Source organism: Pongo abelii, chromosome 22 (genome assembly GCF_028885655.2).
Source record: "Pongo abelii isolate AG06213 chromosome 22, NHGRI_mPonAbe1-v2.0_pri, whole genome shotgun sequence".
NCBI classification, from domain to species: Eukaryota; Metazoa; Chordata; class Mammalia; order Primates; family Hominidae; genus Pongo; species Pongo abelii.
Genome location: NC_072007.2, coordinates 39,516,035 through 39,541,082, shown reverse-complemented (window position 1 = coordinate 39,541,082; position 25,048 = coordinate 39,516,035). Strand labels below are relative to the sequence as shown.

The window sequence follows — 25,048 nt, the reverse complement described above, 5'->3', positions numbered from 1 at the left end:
AAAAAATATTACTTTCAAAATGGAGCAATCTGGCACTTCCCACCCACCCAGGTGGGACAATACTGACACTGGACCTCCTGCCTCCCTAGGCGACACAATATAAAGGACACCACCAGTGAATGTTTAAACTCAGTCTCCTCAACTGAAACATTTCCAGTTTACGGGAAATAAAGGGATAGAGAAATGACTTAAAGCCATGGGGAAGCAATCAGACAAATAACTTAAAGTAAGACATTTATGAGAAATCTGGCCTGGATACTTCAAAAAGTTATTGTCATTAAAACAATGAGAGTACTCGTTCTAGATTAAGAGACTAAACAGGTTTAATCAAATGCATTATATGATGACTGTATCCTCGTTTGAAAAAAAAGCATCTATGAAAGATGGGAAAATCAGAGTAATTTGAATAAAAACTAGATATAATATTTAGGATGTGTTGATATTCTCAGGCATGATAAAGGTATTAGTCATATCTAAGAATGCCTCTTTTTAGAAGATGCATGTTTAAACATTTAAGGATGAAGTGTCATAATATGGTAGCTTTCAAACACTTCAGAAAATAAAAGGAGAGGAAGAGAGCCAGAGTGAGGAATGACAGCCAGCAAGACAGCAGGGCAGGAACGACAGTGACACCAAGCGGTGAGAGACCAAGATCAACCAAGTGGGGTTAAAAAAGGACCAAGACGGATAGACGGAGACAGAGATGCAAAGACTGACAAACCAACAGGTATAGACAGATGATCTGAGGTGGAGAGACAAAGGCGGAAAGATCAAGATAGAGAAATAAAGCAAATGTGGCAAAATGTCAAAAATCAAAGAATCTACATGCAGAGTACATGGTTGCTTATTGTACCCATTCATTTAACTTTTCTGAAAGCTTCAAATTTTTAGAATAGGGTGGGGAGTGCTGACATGAAGCTCAAGAAAAAATGAACACACTTGAACTTGGCTCCCTATGAGACTGTAAGTAAGCGAGGATTCTGTCTTACTCATTTCTGACATCCTGGTACCAAGCACAACATTTAACATGTAGGGTGACTAGCAAATACTTACAGGAAGAATAGAGAACCACTTTTATTTAAAGTACAACTAATACATATTGAGCCCTGAACACGTGCTGGGAGGTACAAACAGCTTTTCATCCCTCATCTCATCAGATCCTTGCATCAACCCCGCTGTGGCTGTTACTCTTATTCCACATTAGTAACGGGGGAATGTGGGTACTGGAGGTTAAGCAATTGCCCCAGGCCACAAAGCTACCCAGTGGCCAGGCAGGCTTTCCAGTCGTTTGTCTCCAAAGCCTCCATCTGACCTCAGTGCTATCATGCAGTGAGTTCTCAGAATTTAAAATGTACATAACATTTATCTTGGACTTGTATAAAATGCACGGTCCAGGGCCTTAACAACAGCTCTGGTATAGACTAAGAAATGTCCACCTTTAAGGGGCACCCCAAGATAACTATGATGCCAATGGGACACACACCACATTTCAAGAAATGCTGCTCAAGGACAACACGGAATGACAGAGGGCAGGTTCCAGAAGGCCCACTGGGGTGCACTTTGGTCAAGCAGCCAGTAAATTGTGACTAGTTGTGAACAGAACACGTTTATTTTTAATAAAATATAATCTTCACCACAAAGTGCAAATCACTAAGGACGGATGAGGTCGTTTTACTTCTGTGCCATCATAACGGACAAAAGTAGTGAAATAAAATGGTATCTGAACACCTCAACCCTGAGCGCAAGTGTTTGTGAATATTTTGATTGCTGATCACTTACAAGTTGATATCAAAAACAATATTTGATACTTTCTAAAAGAAATACATTTTGGTAAATATTTTTCTGCAAAAAGCAAGGCTCCCTTCATTTCAGGGTTACCTCTGAGGTTAAAATGGTTATCAGAGATATGTATATCTTCTAACTTCTGAATTAATCTTCCAGAAAAGAATAAACTTGGACCTTGTAAAGAAAGCTACATAGACAAGAGCTTCATAAGTCAAACACATGAACAGAAATTGAATCCAAAGACTTTATAATTGTTAGTTTTAAAAGTCGGCCGGGCGCGGTGGCTCACGCCTATAATCCCAGCACTTTGGGAGGCCGAGGCGGGCGGATCACGAGGTCAGGAGATCGAGACCATCCTGGCTAACACAGTGAAACCCCGTCTCTACTAAAAATATAAAAAAATTACCCGGGCGTGGTGGCTGGCGCCTGTAGTCCCAGCTACTCGGGAGGCCGAGGCAGGAGAATGGTGTGAACCTAGGAGGTGGAGCTTAGAGTGAGCCAAGACCGACCTCCAGCCTGGGCGAAAAGAGCGAGATTCTGCCTCAAAACAAAACAAAACAAAACAAAACAAAACAAAACAAAAAAAAACAAAGTCATGTTACTGGCTTATGCATTATGCACATTCAGTCCTTATAGTAAAAGCAATGCTAAATTAATGCTTAACCTCTAACATACTATAAAATTCAAAATAAATGCTAAAGTCAATACCATACATTTTTCCACCAAATAAATACACACCTTTTCTTCAAAGGTTCTATTAGACTGATAGAACTTCTTGTTGAGAAACATCTTATTTACTGAATGCTAACTCACATCTCCCTTTGTCCCAACACACTGAGACTATAAAAGTGTCCTTTATTCCTTTATACATAATTATAATACTAACTCACTTTGCAAACATTTTAGAATAATTATTCTATTGTAATCAAACCCCTTTTTATCACGTGCTGATCCATCCAGAGTCTATTATGCTATTACCCTCAGGACAAACTGCAAAAAGTTCCAAGATTTCTCTCTAGGAAAACAAACAGCCAATAGCCAAAGACCAAACTGACTAGAATATAGGGCCCTCTGCCTGAATATTTTTAGACCAGAGCAATAAATACTGTGAATCTATTTATATGTTAAAGCCAACCAGTCATTCACTATGTGCAAATGGCTGTTTAATTATTAAACAAGCAATTTCCCTTAAATAGGTTTGTTATAATCTTTGGACTATAAAGACTAAGAATACTGCTTGTTTATTGGCCATGTTACTTTCAAAAAGTAACATCTTAATGAGATTAAAATATACACAAATATCTGTTCACATTCCTTCCTCTGTATTCTCAACTCTCCATGCTACTAAGTATAAACCTCTGGCTGTAACCCTCCTAGTTTTCTGTTTACAAAAAACAAGATCCATAACATCACCCAACAACCAGGGTCCAAGTAAACTTCTTACCCTAATAAATACCTTAAATGTCAAAATCTTTTACTTCTAGACGGGCCAGCTTTCTTATTCTTATTAGCTAATAAGCAGCACATTTTCTGTTTATGTTTATCTGAGAAAGACATCTACGCAGGACAGAAATTTGTAATGTACCCCTCACGCTGCAACTGGAGTTTGCCTGTACAAATCACTAGAACTAAGAGTAGTGTGAAGGACTGAGTAGAGACTTCAAGGAAGATGAAACACAAATGAGTCACTCTGATACAAAAACTCCAACACGATTTCTCTGGGGTTATTTTGGAAGTCAGACTGGCGCCTATCTAGGTGCAGGAGACACTATCACATGTCTGCTGTGCCTGCCCAGAAAGGAGAGTCTTGACTCTTCTATTTTGTTCTTGCTCTCTAGTCACAGAAAGGGATACCTGAGCGAATTAAGCCAGTAAGATGCTCTCCTTGGGAATTCAGAACTGACTAAAACAGTAGTCTCTGACTGGATTAGTCCCTGGAGAGAGTGAAATTACTCAGGCATTGTGCCACAGCCACCCTTCCCATGTGCACTTAGCGGCACACAAAGCCACTCGGATAGAGAGCGAAGCGGGTGCAGAGAGAAGTCCCTGGGTTCCCAGGAGTCTTCCACTTTTGTTCCCTGTTATTTATGAGGCCTGGCTCCATTGTCTAGCTTCTAAATGAGAGGTACCTATCTCCCTACAACAAATTCATTCATTCTTCAATCAAAAGTCTGTTTCTTGAAGCCAAAGAGTCCAAATTAATGTAATAGTTAAACAGGATATTGACCATTCTGATTTTGGATTTCATAAAAACTGCTGAGAAACAAAATATTACTTTGTATTGAAAATTAACCAGTAGTTATTCACTGACCATATGAAAGGAACCTTACTATGATGACAGAAGCAATATACCAAACACAGAGTTTACAGTTTAGGCAGAGATATTAGGAAGAAAGGGAAAATGGAGGCCGGGTGCGGTGGCTCACACCTGTAAAGTAATCCCAGCACTTTGGAAGGCTGATGCGGGCGGATCACGAGGTCAGGAGATCGAGACCATCCTGGCTAACACGGTGAAGCCCTGTCTCCACTAAAAATACAAAAAATTAGTTGGGTGTGGTGGCACGTGCCTGTAATCCCAGCTACTCAGGAGGCTGAGGCAGGAGAATTGCTTGAACCCGGGAGGCAGAGACAGGAGAATCACTTGAACCCGGGAGGCGGAGGTTGCAGTGAGCCGAGATCATGCCACTGCACTCCAGCCTGGGTGACAGAGCAAGACTCCGTCTAAAAATAAATAAATAAATAAACCAAATAAAATTTTTTTAAAAGTAGAAAATGGAAAATAATAATAAATACATAATACTTATTGAGTAGTTACTACATGCCAGGTATTGTTCTAAGTTCTTCAGATGGATTAACTCAATTAATTCCCCCAAATAAGCACCTAATCTATAAAGTAGGAACTAGTATTATCCTATTTTTCAGATGAAAACCCCAAGTCACAGAGAAATTAACCTGCCCAAAGTTACTAAGCGTCTGATTGAGAGCCCACAATTTTAACCACTGTATCTGCCACCTCTCTAAGAAGGAAAGGCAGAGGGAGAAGAAAGCCCAAAGACAGCAAGGCTTCTTCATCCTAGATATCTGAAATTTAGTAGAAATATCAATAATCTAGCAAACCAATGTCTGATTTGTATCAAAAAAATAAAACCTGAGCCAAGAAATGGAGTAGTTCTAAAGGATAATAGCTACTTTCAAACATATTTGCTTAGTATCCATTTATAAAGTTATGAAATAAACTAGAACAGTCTTGTTTCGCTTTTATTTTTATTTTTAGAGGACTAAGAAAACTGGATAAACTCTACGAACTACTATAAATTATAACTGGCAGATGAGAAAGAGCAAGAAGAACTAAGAAGCAGAACTAAGAACTTCAGTAGTACAATTTTATGTAGATTTCATTCCACTAGCTTCACATAACCTAACAGTGTAAAAAGCATCTCTGTATTGCAGCACAGAATAAAAACTGAAGCTCAAAATGCTATACTCCTTCTAAAGGCAGGTAAGGGTTTAATTCAAAACTGAATAAGAAAGAACACCAGTGTTTATTAAAGGTATTACTGATATACACTCTAAAAGTACCAAGTACTATAGAATTGAAAACTTTTCCTCCTTGGTTTCAACAATTTTAACTATTCAGCAATATCATGTCGGTGTTTGGGTTTTTTTTTTTAACATCTCTCATGCCTCTATCTGTAAAACATCTGGTTCCTCCTTTATTTTTTATTTAGTTATGCTTCATCTCTTTAATATGTTACAATTTATCTTTTTACATAAAGTATATGTACAATATATAAATAATAAATTTTTATTTTTCAACTTCTCTTGGAGGCACAATTTTTTTCCCTAAATTGTTGCTGTTTAATTGGCATTCACAGCTAGAATGTTCATGCTTGAAAACTTGCCACAATCCCAACTTTAAACTTTCACCAATTAACAGACACAAAATTGAATATTCAAGCAATGTTTTTACTACTTCTAGGCTGTTTCCTTGCTATCTTTAACCGTATCTTAGCTTTAGCTGGCCTGTACTATCACAGTTGTCCTCTTTCATACAATGCTTCCTTCCACCAACGGAAAAAAGAAACAGAGGAGTAAACTAAGCAATTTTCAGTTAATTTGTGTCTTGATGCTGGAATAGAAAATAAGATTCAGGCCAGGCACGGTGGCTCACGCCTGTAAACCCTTTGGGAGGCCGAGACAGGCAGATCACGAGGTCAGGAGATCGAGACCATCCTGGCTCACACAGTGAAACCCCATCTCTGCTAAAAATACAAAAAAAAAAAAAAAAATTAGACAGGCACAGTGGCGAGTGCCTGTAGTCCCAGCTACTCCGGAGGCTGAGGCAGGAGAACAGCATGAACCCAGGAGGCAGAGCTTGCAGTGAGCCGAGATCGCACACACTCCAGCCTGGGTGACAAAGCAAGACTCCATCTCAAAAAAGAAAAAGAAAAGATTCAAAAGCAAGCATTGTTCTCACTTAGGATCCCATTAGATATTAATATTTTCAATTCATATCACCATATCTTATCAGAATTTTTTTCCTTAGATGAAAGATCCTGGTTGGTCTGGTTTTGGTATCAACCAAAACAAGTTATTCAGGTCCACAGTTCATTTAAATGAACACCTGGAATATTAACTTTTATAGACGCAAAACAGAGAACCTAAAGTGCTTTATAATTTCTTTAATCTATTCACAACCACTAATGATTAGGTAGACAGTAAAGTCATTCTTAATTTGAAAACTGTTTTTTTAAAAAGCACTTACATATCATATCATGGTAAAAATAAAATGGTGATTGATACATATTAAAATTAATACATAATTGAGCATTATATCTGACCTAGAAATTTAAAAACTATTTCCTTGACAAAAAAGAAAGTGGTGAAATTTAAATAGTAACAAGAAACTTTTACACTTACCAGCTTCTCAATTTCTGATTCAAGATTCTGTATACAGTCAAGTTTTCTCTTGCGACAGCGCTGTGCAGCAATTCTGTTTTTACTTCTTCTTCGAATATCATGGATACAATCCAGTTGTTCTGGAGTAAGCTTGTGCATTTTCAACAAGGACTGAAAATCATTTCGAGACAGTGAAATTATCCGTTGTGCATTGAATGGCAGTTTTACCTAGAATATGAAATAAATATTACTAATTATTGCTGTATTTTATAATTATATTCAAACCTAGGAAGATCAAAGTACACATCTAGGTTTTTCAGAGAACTTATTTTACATTAAAGAAAACATAGGCCTCTATTCCCAATTTCTATACAATCCATTATAATAAAAACTGATAATCTAATTTATATTTATGGTCTATGTCAAAAGACAAATACATTAAGCAGTTTTTTCTCAGCAAATCAAATATATTAACACAAATACTGACCTATGTAATTGTCAGTATAACTGACAGACAATTTATTTTACTATTGCATGTTAATACACAGACATTTTTACTCAACCCAAAAATAAAATCTATTTTATTTTTTGAATGAAATGACTATGCAGCATTGGTTTGATATTAGTATAATTATGCTAGTAATTTCTACAGCATTTCAGAAAATTTATTTTTCTATCAAGAAAATGTTAGCCTCACATAAATCACTCTAAAAGATACACATTTCACTTGCCAATATAAAAAAAGTTAGAAAAGTCTTATGAATATGTTAAAGTCATTTCGACATACTTAAATTTGGAAAAAGAAAAAAACTTTTAAAACAAAATTATGTGGGTTTAATTATCAAAAATGTAAATGAAACACAGGTCAATCGGGCAACCTACTTACCTTTTAAACTTAATTAGTTACACAAAATGTTTTAAATTAAAAAAAAAATTTTTTAATATTCTTTTTGTAGTAATTCCAAATGCTACATTTATAATGTCATAAAAATCTATATATAACCCATGCATACATACTACTTCTTAATCACCAATCCATCTCCTTCCAAAGCCAAGATTATTTTTAAAAAAGAAAGCCTCTTTCAAAGCCATGCCTGTAATTCCAACAGCTACGAAACCAAAGAAAATGCCAAAGAATGGGATGTAGAGAAACTGGAATCCTTGTACACCTGTGGGAAAACAGTGCAGCTGCCATGGAAAATGGTATGGAGGTTCTTCAAACCATTAAAAATCATACCACTGTATGTCCCAGCAACCTCACTCCTGGGTACTTATCCAAAAGAATTGCAATCAGCATCTCAAAGGGATATCTGCACTGATCTATACATATTTTTTTGGGAACAGGGTCTCTGTCATGCAGGAGTACGGTGGCGCAATCATGGCTTACTGCAGCCTCAACCTCCTAGGCTCAAGCGATCCTCTCACCTCAGCTTCCTAAGTAACTGGGACTACTGGCACATGCCACCATGCCTGGCTAATTTTTGTATTTTTTGTAGAGATGGGGTTTTACCATGTTGCTCAAGCTGATCTCAAACTCCTGGGCTCAGACAATCTACCCACCTCAGCCTCCCAAGGTGTTGAAATTACAGGTACGAGCCACTATGCCCAGTCTGCACTCCCCGCCATATTCGTTACCACATTATTCACAATAGCCATGATATGGAAACAACCTAAATGTCCATGGATGGATGAATGGATAAAGAAAATGTGGTATATATACACAAAGGAATACCATTCAGCCTGATAAAAAGAAGGAAATCCTGCCATTTGCTACAATATGGAGATCTTGGAAGGCATCATGCTAAGTGAAATAAGCCAGACAGAGAGGAGAGTAAATCCAACATTATTTCACTTATATGAAGTAGACAGAACAGTCAAACTCACAGAAACGGAGAGTAGTACGGTGGTTGCCAGGGGCTAGGGAGAGGAAGAAAATGGGGAATTGCAATTGGATGGGTTAAGTTTCAGTTATAAAAGAATAAGTTATAGAGATCTGCTATACAAAATTGTGCTTATACTTAACAATACTGTATCGTGCACTTAAAAATTTGTTATAAGGGTAGATCCCATGTTAAGTATTCTTACAATAAACAAATAAAGCCCAAGCAAGAAAGGGGAAAAAATGCAATGGATAAAATAGAAAAATAATTTTTAAAAAGAATGTAAATTGTGATTATAAAGAGAAAAGTCAACTACTGAAAGGCAAACAAAATCATAAAATATAAAAACAAAAAAAAGAAAAAATATTTTAAATAATATATTTTTGGAAGGAACTAACAGGCCCTTATTATTACTGGACTTATAAGTAATATTTTACAGAAAGGAGCTATCAAATACAAACAGAATATACAAATCAAGCTTGCTTTGATTAATATGATACCAGCTACACGTAACTCATGCTAAATTAAGTCATTTCATGGATAGTTGAAATGGCCAAAGGAAAATTTAAAAATTAATGACCATGAAAAACTAGATCCAATAAACTTTACTCCACTAGAAGCCACATTCCTACAACTAATCACTGTTAAACCATTGCTCAGGGACATGTCCCCAGGTCTAGAGGTTCTTGCTGGCAATGAGCAAGACTGAATATGTGCTGCATTTTTCCGGGAGTTATCATATAATGAGCATAGAATCATTATTCTTTTTTGTCTTGCAGCATGGCATTTGATTTAAACAATTAAATGGCCGATGTGTGAACACAGCCAACGTGTGAACCAACTTTATGGTTAATATACCTACTGGAAATAAATGAACACAGAAGTCCTTCAAACTTCATCTCTCTCTTTTGGTATTTATCACACAGTGTTTTTTAAATTTTTTTTGAGACAGTCTTGGTCTGGCTCCTAGGCTGGAGTGCAGTGGCACAAACCCGGCTCACTGCAACCTCCGCCTCCCACATTCGAGCGCTTCTCCTGCCTCAGCCTCTCGAGTAGCTGGGATTACAGGCACCCACCACCATGCCCAGCTAATTTTTGTAGAGCCAGGGTTTCGCCATGTTGGCCAGGCTGATCTCAAACTTCTGACTTCAGGTGATCCACCACACCTCGGCTTCTCAAAGTGCTGGAATTACAGTTGTGGGCCACTGCGCCCAGCCCTATCACACAGTCTTACAATTAACTTTGTATGAGTTTCCTCCCCACTCCCTGAACCTAATCATATCCCTAATGAAGCAAAGGGAGCTGATCCAGAGTAAATCCCAATTAATGGTTATTAAAACAATGAATTAAGAACATACTCCTGCTCACCTCACATTCTTGTTCTCTGGCTGAACAGGATTCACTGTCTCCTTCGGTGTCCGTCTCAGAGTCATCTCCCAAGCTAATGACACAAGCATATGGGCAAGGTTCTTGCTGGGGTTCTGAAACATAATCATCGTTTCCAATTTCCAAATTGCTTGAACAGCCTTCAGTACTCAGAGTACTTATAAAAGGGCAGTTGACAGAACTTAATGTTGTAAAAGTCCTTTGACCTGGTTCTGGGCTCTCACTAATCCTGATACCTAACCAGGGACACTCAGACCGTTTCTGTGAGATCTGTTCTGGGCCATCTTTGGCCACAGCAGGTGATAACTGCATTTGGCAAGGAGTGTCCGTGCTGCAAATGTCACTCCAGAAGCCTTTTGCTAGGTGTTCTGCCACTTCTCGCTCCACACTACTCCTATCACTAGATGCAAGACTACTATCTTCCCTGGTGCCCAAGTCGGATTTCAAAGGTAAATCCTGACTTTCGCCAAATGTTTTTTCTTGGACGTCTGTACCTGACAAAGGCTTTTCTGTTAACACTGTTGTGTTTTGCATACCAGCAAAATTCAAGTCACCATATTGGTCATACGTGTGTAAAAGAGACAAAGAATAAAGTCCATGAGGGTCTATGGAAGAATTGTGGGGGAAAGGAGTCACTTCTGATTTTTCAATTGGGCACTGAGAAGCAGGATCTTTCTTCGTTTCTTCAGGTTCCATTGCTAATTTACTTTCCTCACATTTTAACATCACCTGCAAATCCCTACACTCCGGGACTCCTCCCAGGCATTCATTTTCAGACGTTTCATTTGGCTGAACAGAAGCATGAATGTCTTTGACACTAGATTCCCCAGTACGGACTCTGTCAGTTCCAAATGCTTTTTGGAATTTTCTGTATTTGGGGCATAAAGAAGGCAAGGCCAGAGCAGCATCCTTCTCTAAGCACATGGACTCATATGTCTGACTGGCACTGTCTTGTAGAGGAGGTGAGGCTTTTGCATTTCCTTGATACCTGCGGAGTTTACACTGAGGAGTCTGAACATTTTTATTTTCCAGAAATTCCTCCACTTCATCAGTTTCTGGATCCCTCTGGTCCAAAAGTGAAAGTTTAAGGTCTGTTTTCTGACAGTGTGATGAAAAGTATTTTTTTCTTGGGCATTCTTGCTGGTCTGCAGTGGAGTCCAAAAACTTAAATTTCAGAAACTGAAAGCAGGATTCCTCAATATTGTGTACACTTAAAAACTCCACACATTTGCACACTTCATCCACATTCTCTTTACTTAAAATCAGTTTAGCAGTGTAGGCAAACTGAATTAAAGGTTCAAATCCTTTAACTGTCACCTGTTGATACACAAAATAAAAACAAACATCATTTGAAAGCTGTCTAGTACATAAAAACAAAATAAGTGGAAGAGGAATAGAGAGATATTTAACTTATTTGTCATAATTATAAAATATGTACTTTAATTTGAAGAAAAAATATTCTTCTAAGAAGTGTAAAAGAAAAAGATCCTGGAAAAGCATGCTTTTCACAGGGACCACACACTATAGTGTCCTCTCTTAATTGCACATGAATTATGGTTTACTCACATAAGTTAAAGACATAAGACATTACCACAATTTTCCCATGATAATGAAAAAAAAATCATCTATGAATTAGAGCAGGATGAACACTACCTGCCACACATACATAGTGAGTCTACTGCTAGCCCAGCTCCACACGGCCACTGTATTCCAAACAACTCCAACTACTACAAGCTACAAAAGCAGAATTTTTAAGGATATAAAACAGTATCTGTAAAGCAGTTACAAAGTCTTGATCCATGGTAAATGCATACTAACTGGTAACTATTAACTTCACTGTCAAAAATTCCTAACAGTAAAAGTTTTAAATATTCAGATTTTTAAAAGTGATCTAAGAGAAGTTATAAAAATCATGCCTCAGTACTGTTTCAGCAAAAATTAATGCACTCAAAGTAACAAAACTTTTAAGTAGAAACTTGCACATTTACATTAAACCTGCCTCTTAAAATGAGAGGCAAATGGAACCAGCTCTAGTACACAGAAAGCCTCATCCTGGGTTAAAAGTACAAAATTAATTTGAAACCACTGAGTTCTTATAAGAGTGGTCAAGATAATATTAATATTTGTGATTTTTTTTTTTTTTTTTTAAGACGGAGTCTCGCTCTGTCGCCCAGGCTGGAGTGCAGTGGCGCGATCTCAGCTCACTGCAAGCTCCGCCTCTCGGGTTCACACCATTCTCATGCCTCAGCCTCCCGAGTAGCTAGGACTACAGGCTCCTGCCACCATGCCCAGCTAATTTTTCTGTATTTTTAGTAGAGACGGGGTTTCACCGTGTTAGCCAGGATGGTCTCGATCTCCTGACCTCGTGATCCACTCGCCTCGGCCTCCCAAAGTGCTGGGATTACAGGCATGAGCCACTGCGCCCAGCCGTGATCTTCTTAAAAACCTAAACATGCTAAACCATGTTTAGGCTTTTTAAAGGCTCCAATAAAAAGCAATGATAGCATCAAATGCTAATGAGAATGCAGATAAACGAAATCACTCACATACTGCTAGTGGGAATGTAAAATGGTACAGACACTTTGAAAAAAACTTTCTTATAAAACTAAACATGCGACTACCATATGACCCAGCAACTGCACTCCTGGTCTTTTATCCCAGAGAAATGAAAACTTATGTTCACACAAAAACCAGTATACAAATGTTTACAGCAATTTTATTTGTGATAGCCAAAAACCAGAATTAGCATGATTTCCTTCAATAGTTAAAAAGCTACACACACACACACACACACACACACACACACGGTACATCCATACTACAGAATATTACTCAGCAATAAAAAGGAATAAATTGCTGATACACACAAGCTGGATAATCTCAGCTAAGTCAAACAACATCAATCCTAAGAGGTAATATACTGCATAATTCCATTTATATAACATTTTTAGAATGACAAAACTTTAGAAAAAGAAGAAAGATTAGTGGTTGCCATGGATTAGGGACAGAGGAAGGGGGCAAGGGGATGAGGGCATGGAGTGTAGGCAGGAGATGCCTGTGGTTATAAAAGGACAACACAAGGGATCTTTATGTGTTGGCAAGTTCAGTATCTTTTCTTTTTTTTTTTTTTTTGAGGCAGAATCTCCGTCACCCAGGCTAGAGTGCAGCCGCACTATCTTGGCTCACTGCAAGTGATTCTCCTGCCTCAGTCTCCCGAGTAGCTGGGATTACAGGTGCCCACCACCACGCCGGGCTAATTTTTGTATTTTTAGTAGAGATGTGGTTTCACCATGTTGGCCAGGCTGGTCTCGAACTCCTGACCTAAGGTGATCTGCCTGCCTCGCCCTCCCAAAGTGCTGGGATTACAGGCGTGAGCCACTGCGCCCGGCTGAGTATCTTAACTATGGTGGTGGATACACAAACCTCCACAGGGGATAAAATTATATAGAACTTAATCCGCAAACACACATGCTAGTACAAGCAAAACTGTGGCAATCTTAACACTATGGGAGACTGTATCAATATCCTGGTTGTAATACTATACTACAATTTTGCAAAATGTTATCAATGGGGGACACTGGACAAAGTGAAAAGGAACTCTGCATTGTTTCTTACATCTGTACATGAAAACATCAATGTGATAGGTAATATTAAATGTCAGCTTGATTGGATTGAAGGTTGTAAAGTCTTGTTTCTGGGTGTGTCAGTGAGAGTGTTGCTAGAGAAGACTAACATTTGAGTCAGTGGACTGGGAGAGGAAGACCCACCCTCAATATGGGTGGTCACCATCCACTTGGCTGCCAGTGAAGCTGGAACAAAACAGGAGGAAGAAAGTGGGATAGGTGACTTGCTGAGTCTTCTGGATTTCATCTTTCTCCCCTGCTGGATGCCTTCTGCCCTTGACATCAGATGCCAGGTTCTTTGGCCTTTGGACTCTTAGACTTACACCAGTGGTTTGCCGAGGGCTCTTGGGCCTTTGACTACAGACTGAAGGCTCTACAGTGTTGGCTTCCCTACTTTTGAGGCTTTTGGACTCGGACTGGGCCACTACTAGCTTCCTTCCTCCTCAGCTTGCAGGTGGCCTATCATGGGCCTTCACCTTGTGAACATGTGAGCCAATTCTCCTTAATAAACGCCCCTTCATATATACATATATCCTATTAGTTCTGTCCCTCTGGAGAACCCTAATACACTCAATAAAAATTTCAATTAAAATTTTTAAATAAGTTAAAATAATCTAAAAAGGTCTTTAGGACAGTGAGTTATAAGGTATTTTGACACTGTCACTATAATGAAACACTGCAAATATTTGAAAACTTACAATTTACACATTAAATTATAAAGAATGAATGAATGCATACACACATGCATGTATGCACATACCTTTCCTCCTAAATCCATGAATCAAACTTTGCTTTACTTGGAAAGTCTCATTCAATAATTTGAAAATATGAACCATAGTTAATACATCTCCATTATAAAATGTGTTGTTCTTTTTTTAAAACAATGGCTAGTTCATAGGTTGGCCTTTTTTACCATTTTCTTGATATTGCACCATTGACTCTGACCTCTGCTACAAAACTAACAGACAACCTGTTCCCAAAACTGTAGCTGCAATTTCACAGAAGTAGGCATGGACGGCAACAAGCTAAACTGTAGACTTAGTTTACAGTTTATCCAACTGTATCCACCTGGGAATATCCCACATAGACCTGTCATACACAGAATTTCTACATTCTTTCTCCGTATTCCTCCTAACTTCTATTTGTGTCCCAATGCCACAGCCTTGATACTCTGCTAGTAGCAGTTACTAACTAAAGCAAGAGATGCTGCTAAGAGTCAGCACAGCCAGCACATCCCCACCCAAAAGAGAGTTCCTCTTAAAGGCAGGACATTAACAAGGACCCAAATATTTGTTAGCCTGAGCTCCATAACAGACCAGAGAAAAAGATATATGTAAAAATAAGGCTCTATAAAAATGACACAACACTGTTTACTTTTTCTAATCAATACATAAAGACAAAATCAAGAAAGAAGGGGAGACAGTACACTTATGGAGTGTCTCCTTTTCATAGGAGATGTCTTGGGAAAACGGACGTTTTATAGAACCCTAAACCTAGTGATATGGTTTGGCTGTGTCCCCATCCAAATCTTATCTTGAATTGTAGCTCCCATAATTCCCACGTCATGGGAGGGACCCAATGGGAGGTCACTGAATCATGGGGGCGGGTCTTTCCCGTGCTATTCTCGTGATAGTGAATAAGTCTCAAGAGATGTGATGGTTTTATAAGGGGAGCTTCGCTGCACAAGTTCTCTCTTGCCCACCACCATGTAAGTCCCTTTGCTTTTCCTTCGTCTTCCACCATGATTGTGAGGTCTCCCCAGCCATGTGCAACTGTGAGCCAATTAAACTTCTTTCCTTTAAAAATTACCCATTTTCAGGTATGTCTTTATTAGCGCCATGAGAACAGACTAACACACCTAGCTACAATTGCTGATCACCAGAAAGGGCCCCTAGAAGAGAATGTCACACAGCATGGACTCTCAAAACCATGACTTTTCCAATTGCCTATAATCCACTGGGCGTGTCCTGATTTGGTCATTTCATCAAAAACAACATAACAGTGGGTGTTATGTTATATCCAACTGCTCAATAATGTTAACTAACATTCAAAATTAATGATTTTACATGAAAAAAAAAGGGTTGCTGCAGAACCCAGGAAATGCTCCAAAGCCACCTGACAAGGAGACTGTGCTTTATTTTTAACATTATGAACCATAAAAAACTTAAGTAAAAGTAAATTAAAATTGCCAAATACATGGATCTCTCACCTCTTCTGGAAGAGTAATGTTCAGCTCTCCATCAGCCTGGCCTACGATTCTCGAGTGGAAGTAACTGCTGCATGCCGCCAGCACAGACCGGTGAGCGCGGAACCGCTGACCCTCCACAAAGATGGTGACATCGCACAGCACATCCTTCTTCCGCTGGTCATTAAGGCTGAGTAAAACATTGGTGCTATGCACAGAAGATTCATAGGCAAAAACCGAGTTCTCACTCAGAGACATTCTGCATAACAAATGTTGTCGGGAAGTTCAGTGGAAAGCATGCTTCTAATTGTCATCAACCTGCAAACACACATGCAAGATTTCACTTAAATAACATCTTGTTAAAAAACGACAGTGTCAAATATAGGCTAAGATACATACTCATTAAAACAAAAATGAAAATAAAAAACCTCCAGAGGAACAACCTAGAGGCATTTATTCAATATACTTCATTTAAAATAGGTTCTTGATAGCAGTTTTTCTAACTAATTTTACGGAAAAGATTCTTGGGGTGAGGGAAGGATGAACTTTTTGAACCAAGGATTTCACGGCTCTCTGAAAGACAGACATTACACACTGAGAAACTACCTACTCTGAGCAAACAGATGAGAGCAGGGAATTTCTGGTGGCATCCCAATCCTATTGTTTTGAGACAGTTGAGAGAGAGAGAGGGCAGGAAAGACAGCTGGAGAGGTAAGAAGGAAGGTCCCCAGAGGTCACACCTTGGGATGAGACTGATAGTAAAACAGGCATGTGTTGTTCCACATTCTCCACGCCCCATTCCTCAACATCTGATAGATGGCGAGTGAATTTAGTGTTTTATAAGAAGGGACACTGTTCTACAAAAGGTAAAGTTCCTCCAACACAAAGAAGAAAATGACTGAAATGTGTCAAGCCAGATCTTGGTAGTAAGTCTTTTTATACAGTAAGATTTACTTCACACTACAAATACAGGCAAGTAAAACTACCTCATTAATAACATGCAGAAACTAGGTTTTCTCAAAATGCTAAGAAAAAGTTATAATTTTATATTTTTTAAAATACATACTAACATATAATAGCCTCCAAATATTTTTTGATCACATACACACTACTGGCAAAAACAAGAGTACCCCCAATACGTGTATGCTTATCTGTATTTTTCAGACATGTGCTACTATTCTGATATATATGTTCTGAGAAACCCAGAAGTTCAAAGTAATAGGTTAAAAGAGAAGTTCTAATATTTTCTTCCAGCACCCTACGGCCAGAAGGGATGATACTGTGAGGAGCTTATTGGCCTTTATCTGTGTGACGCCTCACGGTATCACCCCTGCGTCATTCATTTCTGTTCTCCTGACACATGAGAAACCTTCAAATGGTCAGTGAATGAGTAAATGGTACTGCTTTCAGATTTGCTACACACTCTAAACAAAAATGAAAGGAGAAATAAGGACTACTGAAGTTCAGTCCCAAGGTTAAGGATCACAACTTATTTACTGATTCAGCATACTACACGAAATCACTGGTAACTTCAAAATTAAACACTAGAACTAACTCCAGTTTTGGCCCATACAAGAATATAAATTTATTTTTAGCAATTAGTCTTAATACTTCAGTTATCAACACAAGAAATTAGTGTTAAGAATAATAGGGAAAACCATCCATCAAAGAAGTTATATATCTTTGTGGGTGGCACCATACACAGACCACTGCCCTCTTCTTTCTTCAAGACTATACCCTGCCCAGAGCACACTGCCCTCCCAACCAAGCCGGACTCCATGGCTGACCGCCTGCCCTACTATGTCCCTGTACCCACACTCCCAGCCTCCTTATTCTTTCCTGGTATCTAGGATGCACACCCTTCAAAATTATACTAATCTTACTTTTGTAGCTCATCATTCTTTTGAACACAGCACTGCCAGAAAACACTGTAGAAACACGCAGACTGGTGTCATTATAAATTTACAATGTGCAGTCGCAGGCTCTTGGTACTGTTCACCAGTTTTCTGGTATGTCCCTGTCTCCTGTTCTCTATAATAGCTTTCTACCTTGCCACTTTTCTCCTCCTGATATCAGCATCTCTCCTAGCAAATCACCATGACTGGGACCCAACCTCAGAAAAAGCAGTCCTCCTACCACCTCCATCAGGTTCCCTCTTCTGTTGAAAACAATCTGTAATGTATTCTCTTAATCCCATGCCATCCCTGCTTCTCTGGGATCCAATACCTTCTCTTAACACCCTGTCTCATATATATCCAACCTCTCCCTCTATGCTGGCTCCTTCCCATAGTGTTTGTTAATGAACACGTTTAAGTCTCTCCAGAGACTATCCTAAAGATGTTAGCTATCAATGGCAAGATTATTAAGCTCTAATTCTTCACCAGGCACTGAGCTAAGTGCTAGATAGAGTTTCTCTCATTTATGCCTCAAAACAGCCCTGTGATGCTCTCCTATCATCCCAGTTTTACAGATGTGGAAACCAAGGCTCAGTAAGAAGTATCTTGGCCAACATCAAAAGACCAATAAGACAAAGATGGGGAATTGCCACCAGACATTTTTTTAACTACTCCATCATTCTGTCTCCACTTACTACTAGCTGAACGCACAGTATGGAGATTCACTGCAGCAATGTGGGGAGCTGGATATTACTAAAAGGTTATGCTTGAGAACTCAGAAATGGACCACAGAGAGAGCAAGAAAAAAAAAATTGAACCTGAGCTTCAGAAAGAGAATGACTCTGGGCCTTAGACACTGAAATCTAAAGGTTCTTTGGATCTCAAGGTGACTCCACACAAATAATTCCTACACCTTCACCCTAGAGCTGCTAGTAGCCCAACTACATACATCTGTGGCCCATCGCTTCTCATCCTACCACCAGCTGGCTGACTATTCACCTCAAATTCCAGAGAATTAATTATTGACTCAACATCTGTTTAGGCAGTTTTCAGTAACACATCATCTCATGGGTTGAGAGCTAGCTTACAGATTTGCTGCCCCTGGGCGAGATGCCAACCCCAAGTCCTATCAGCTGCAGCTGAGAGAAACTAGAAATTCAGGTAGTAAAACAGCCATCCATGAGGACTCCTCTAAGAAGGATCAGTCTCCCTTAAAGTGGATTGAGCACAGCATGCACCATGACTGATGCTGTTCACCCAAGAAATCTGGGACTCATTCCTCATTCCTTCCTCAGCTGGGCACCTCTATCCAATCTCTTACTAAGTCCTGCTGCCTCTGCCTCTTAACACTGGGGTCCACCTCTCTCCATCTGCATCAGCACAATTCTAATCCAAGCCATCATTAGCTCCTGCCTGGAAAAATGCTGTTTAACCTTCTGTAACAGCTCACAAGCTCACAAATGTACAAGTTTAGTTACATAAAATAAAAATAAACTTTCACATATCAATATTTATGCTTATTACATGCAAGTAGTCTGATACTTTCTACTCCATTCAATTTTTTTTTTAAATCCCAGTTGTGATCCACTCAATTTCAAGACCCACTAATGGCCCATCACCTACACAATGAAAAATACAGGCCCAGTGGCAACCACCACAGGATTTAGAGTCTCAGAATTTACAATCTTACACTGTCTGGGTTCAGATCCCAGCTCTGCCACTACTAGCTATATGACCTTGGCCAAGTTGCTTAACCTCACTGTCTCGGCAAAGAAAACACCACCTCACTCAGATGTTCTGAAGTTTATATGAGATGGTGAGGGAAAAGGGTTCACAGCACAGTGCTTGGTCTACAGCAACAAATAATATTAGCTGTTATTAGTGGTGATAATATTAACAAAAGCCTTATACCCCTAAAGCCCCTCTTGACCCCCTCCAATGTATTCTCTTCATAACAAAAACCCTATGTCATCTTCCAAATAAATGGCTTATGATCACTTCAAAATCCTTAACATGTCCTCAAGTCCTATGTAGTTGGGTTTTCCATCCACTAATCCAGACTTATCTCAAGCCATTGCCCCCCTCTCTTGCTATTCTCTAGCCTCACTGTCTCTTCCTTCCTGCTCCATAGGCCCAAGCTCCTACTGATTTCAGGGCCTCCACATACACTGTGGCCACTATCTGGACTTCTACTCTTCAGCCAGCTAACGGCTCACCTTTTAGTTCTCTGTTTAAATGTCACAACTTTGTCTGATCTGTTCCCTGCCATAACCCAAGCATACCTGTTGGACCTGGTCCAACACAGGTACATGCTGCTGAATGAGTAATTTCTTATTTTTAATACAGAAACAAAACAGAGATCATCTAGATCAGCAGTCTCCAACTTTTTGGCACCAGGGATGGGTTTCATGGAAGACAAATTTTCCCCAGATGGGCGGGCGCAATGGTTTTAGGATGAAACTGTTTCAGACCATCAGGCATTAGACTCTCACAAGGACTGCGCAACCTATATCCCTCGCATGCCCAGTTCACCGTGGGGTTCACACTCCTATGAGAACCTAATGCTACTGCTGATCTGACAGGAGGTGGAGCTCAAGCAGTAATGCTCACTGGGCAGCCACTCACCTCCTGCTGTGCAACCCAGAGGTTGGAGACCCCAATCTAGATCTTCTTCCAAACACAGCCCAGTCACCTATTCCAACATATGTGGAACAATGCCACTGAGCTAAGCATTCAGAGAAAATTTCTTAGACAGCTTTTCCAGAGACTTGAGGGACAAAAAAAGAGGCCAGCTCATCCCTCTGGAAGTCAAAGACATAACTGCAACAACAGGCCAAAAAAGAGCAAGGATTGGCAACTATAAACATGGCCAATATAGATGACCTACAGTAATGAAAACACCTTGCCCTTTGCTTTCATTAGCATGAGGCACTACAGAAGTGTTCTGAAAATCATTTCTCCTAATCCTGGAAACCATCTAAGTGGTCAGCAATCCATTTTTACCCAATAACTATGTAACAACTACATCAGACAAGAACGGCACCTTCATGTCCTCTAACATCCATCATGCACCTTCTAACATTTCTCACACCTAAAAACACTCCAGCCTTCCAGAATCTAAAATTTTATTAACTTAATACTAAATTTAGACTCCTGTGTTATGCCTGCATTTTTCTATATTCTTAGAAATAATACTATTGTTATCATTCAAAATAACAGTTTGCTGACCTTAGGAAATTGCCAATTCATTCACTAGTGCTGATAAAGGATGAATAAGCATTTTAAAGCTTCCTACACCTCAATTTGGAAATAACTTCTGCTCTCTGCTGAATGCACATAATTTAAGTTTTGATACAGTTACTACTTGACATTTTTGCTTTCAAAATCATACAGAAAACAAGATGCTGTGGCTTTATCAAATTATATAATTTTAAAGATAATTTATTTAAAGGAAAAAAACTTTTAAAAACCTAAGGTGAACATGTGATCATGGAATCAGGTCTACAATATTTCATGTAACAGAAAGTCAGAAGATAACTTTGTATAAAGTTCCATGTGTGCAAAAGAGCTAGAATTTTATCTACCTCAAGTCTCAATGGACTATGTTGTGTTTTAATTCTCAATGTAGAAGCGTACAATAAATAACACCTCAAATTTATTTTTTTTTAAAGGCTACCATACATTTTTTTATCTTCATTGAACAATGACAAATGTTCTTCCTAGAAGTGTTAGCTGTGCCACATGATGCACTAAGTGCCATGAAAACAACCAATAAAAGACTGTCCCTTCAAGAACATAACCTAGATATGTTCAAAATGAGAATGATGCCTAAAGATAAAAAAGACAATAATGATCATTATAATCAATTTACACAGGAATGTGGACATCTGGAAAGGTATTTATTTGAAGTAAGTCTTCAAACAAAAACTACTTTCCTGGTCAATTTTCATTTAACCATAATATTCAATTAATGAGAACAATTATTTCACAAATAGTTCTGTTAGTCAAGGGTATGTGTGTGTGTGGTTGGCCACAACTGGTGGCCAGTGGACATCAGGAACGGTGCATATGGACAAGTGTCAGCCTTTTTATAAAAGCAGTGCCCTGATCTGCAGCCCACTCCATTCCTCAAAACCTGCCTTCTCGCATTTCTAGTGGCTATTTGGAATTTCCACCTTTGCCTCCTCACTGTTTCTGCCTAACGTCACCTTCATCAACCTGTCAATTACTTTCACCTCACTCAATTTCAGGGCAGGGTCTTCAATGGCTCAGAAGACAGGCAAATTCCTCTTACTATGACATCTTTCTTAGCTCCCTAAGCTAAGAAAGCTAAGCTCCCTAAGCCCAAGCTTCAAAATCCCCTAAGCCAGTCAGTTCCTGTTACAATACACCTAAGATACCCAAAGTTTGAGTGTTCTTCTGAAATTAGGTGAACCTTATATTCAATTTTTCAAGTGGATGGCAAAGATCCAACAGTATCCTGTGTCTATACCCTTAACTCTCCTTTAAGGGTCTTTATTTTAAAAATGATTTTAAATTTAAGGTGGAGATTCCCATAAGAAAAATTCTAAAGACATGGCTTTTCAACATTCTGTAATTCTGAAAAAAACTTAACATCAAAAAGTCTGTGGAAACGTAATTCAAGATGGTAATTTAAGACAACATTCTTCCCAAGGTCCTAAGACCCGACTCACCTGCCAGGAGAGCCTGGAAGAGTAACTCCATGACCAAGTTGTTATTTTCTTTAACCATTTACAGGCTTAAATATCATAACTGTTTAAACATCTGTATTTGATAATCACATTTTCTAAAGTTATTTCTCTCAGCCTTAAGAAAAGCCTTAAGTATTATTGGATAAGGTACACCGACAAATATATTTGGAAAAGGCTGAATGAAAATGGAAAACAAAAAAAAGTTTGAACTAAGGTAAGTAGCAGAGGAGCTTACAGCAACACCAAAAATGATGACATTGTTAGAGGAGTAAATAACCTGGTAATTTACATTAGAACTGTTATATAACTAAAGATGCCACCGCTTTTTTTTAAAATGGGGTGGGAGGGAATCACTACAATTTTTGCAGCTCATGATTATTACGACATCATGTGAAGTCCCATACAGGCAAGATTTTTCATTTACTTTTCCTAATATTAAAAACTATATGGTTAAGTCATGGACCTTTTGTTATAGTTGCTGGATCTAAATCCATATTTGAAATTATGAAACTAAGGTTAAGCTTAGAGGAGAAGAGTCTGAACTGTTAGAGAAGTTTGATAAAGTTATAGAATCCTCAGAGGTCAAAACTAAATGGTGTTTTACTTCCCAAACGAACAAATCCAACTTTGATAATTCCAGGTCATAAGCTTAGAAGAGCTTGGAAGTAAATACAGGAACAAAGATGAGAAGGAACACAGGAAATCCAAGCTCCAGAACCAAAACAAGACTAACAGATTCCACTGTTATACCTTCTTACTACAAAGAGTTTAAGAAACAATGAAGTCTTTTATTTGCTTAACATATTTGGCTGCTACTTGATTCTGAATAGGATTGTTATCTGTTATGAAAATATGAACTAGTAACTAGAATTGATCCACATCAATAAAGCTTATTTACTGAATATATATTTTCTGTCATGCATTTGTCAGTCACTATTTGTTAAGCAACTTTGAGGTATGATTTGTATAGAATAAACCATATCTATTAAAAGCATACAATACAATGACCTTTAACAACTGTATATGTGCATAAAACCACCACCACCACCCCAACCAAGACAAAATTTCCATCAGTCCTCAAAATTTCACATGCCCCTTCCTCCAAGGGCACTGACATGTAACCTTCCCTGTGCCTGATTCCAGGTAACCAATAATTTGCTTTATGTCACTATGGATTAATGTGCATTTTCTTTTTATACAAATAGAATCACATATTATGTACTCTTACTTCGGGTTTCTTTCACTTCATGTTTCTGAGGTTCATTCATGTTGTTGTATACATCAAATGTTCTTTTGTATTACAGAATAACACTCCATTACATGGATATGCCACAATTTGTTTATCCATTTGACTCTGATGGACTACTATAATAAAGATGTACCCTTGCATTGTTCTCAATTTGGGATTATTGTAATAAAGCTTTGATGAACATTGCATGGACATATATTTCGTGTATCATTTTTCTTGGGTAAACACCTAGGAGTAGAAGAGCTGAGTCATATTATAGGCACATGCCTAACTTTTTAAAAATTGCTGAATAGTTTTCCAAAGTGACTGTATCATTTTATCTTGCTACCAGCAATGTATGACAATTCCAATGTATGGCAATTAACGAGAATGCTCTACGTAAGACGTGCCCATCCCTTTGAATGTGAGGATTTTTTTGCTTCATCTGCGGTGGTAGATAGCATGAAAATCATGCATGGACCTTTTTTTTTCCCTAGCTTGTCAGCTGTCGTTAGTGTTAGTGTATTTTATTTGTGGCCCAAGACAATTCTTCCAATGCAGCCCAAGGAAGCCAAAAGGTGGGAGAGCCGTGCTTTACATTCTCCTTAACCCTTGGTACTGTCATCTTTTTAATCCTGCCTATCCTGATATGTATGGTGGTATCTCACTGTGGTTTTACTTTACATTTCTTGATAAGTAATGGATGTTGAGCCTCTTTACATGTGCTTGCCATTTGTATATCTTCTTTTGTGAAATGTCTAATTCTTCTGGGCTTTTTAATTCTTATTAAATTCTACTGTAAGAGCTAGCTGAATTCTGATTAGGACTGCAATGAAAATACAGATCAATTTGGGGAGAACCAACATCTAAAAAACTGAGTCCTCCAGTATATGAATATGGCATCTCTCTTCATTTACTCAGGCATTCTTTATCTCAACATTATTATGATCTTTTTAGTAAAAAGGGCTTGTGAAGCTTTTGCTATATTCCTCAGCATTTAATGTTTATAGTTACTGCATATAGAGTTGGTTTTTTTAAACTTCATTTTCTCTTTTGTTTTGTTGCTATTGTGTAAAAACAAAATTATCGTTTTAAATACCAACCGTGAATTCTGCAACCTTAATTTGCTTACTAGTTCAGATAGCTGCTTTGTGGATTCCACAGGATTTTCTATGCACACAATCATGTCATCTGCAAACAGAGACAATTTTACTTCTTTCCCATCTTTATGCTTATTTCTTTTTCTTCCCTTATCTTTTTCTTCCTCATCTCATTCCCATATAAGGAAAGTGTTAAGTATTTCACCACTAAATATGATGTTAACTGTAGATTTTCTAAGATGAGCAACTAATGGGCAGAGAGGCGGGTGCAATTGTTACTATCCCAGTTAACGCTCCCACAAGAAAGAGGGGAGGGGAAAAAGGCAAAGAATGAAAATTCCCCCAACACGTAAAA

The 25,048-nt window shown here is 38.5% G+C and overlaps 1 protein-coding gene across 12 annotated transcripts in view; it reads right to left on the bottom strand.

Moving 5' to 3' along the window:
* BACH1 (BTB domain and CNC homolog 1) overlaps nt 1-25,048 on the bottom strand; it is a 134,093-nt gene that overhangs the window by 94,897 nt on the left and 14,148 nt on the right. For 10 of the 12 annotated variants that reach the window (XR_010138805.1, XR_008517495.2, XR_008517496.2 and 7 more), the window contains 3 exons: nt 15,783-16,076; nt 9,933-11,267; nt 6,706-6,912 (listed from right to left, as the gene is read on the bottom strand). Coding sequence is in view for 9 of the 12 variants with exons in the window: in XM_002830598.6 (XP_002830644.2) it covers nt 6,706-6,912; nt 9,933-11,267; nt 15,783-16,016 (1,776 nt within the window). In the remaining 3 variants the exon portion in view is untranslated. Of the gene's footprint in view, nt 1-2,212; nt 2,323-4,357; nt 4,507-6,705; nt 6,913-9,932; nt 11,268-15,782; nt 16,077-25,048 lie in introns of those variants that run through there. The other 2 variants (XM_063720801.1, XM_054542876.1) reach the window with 2 other exon arrangements.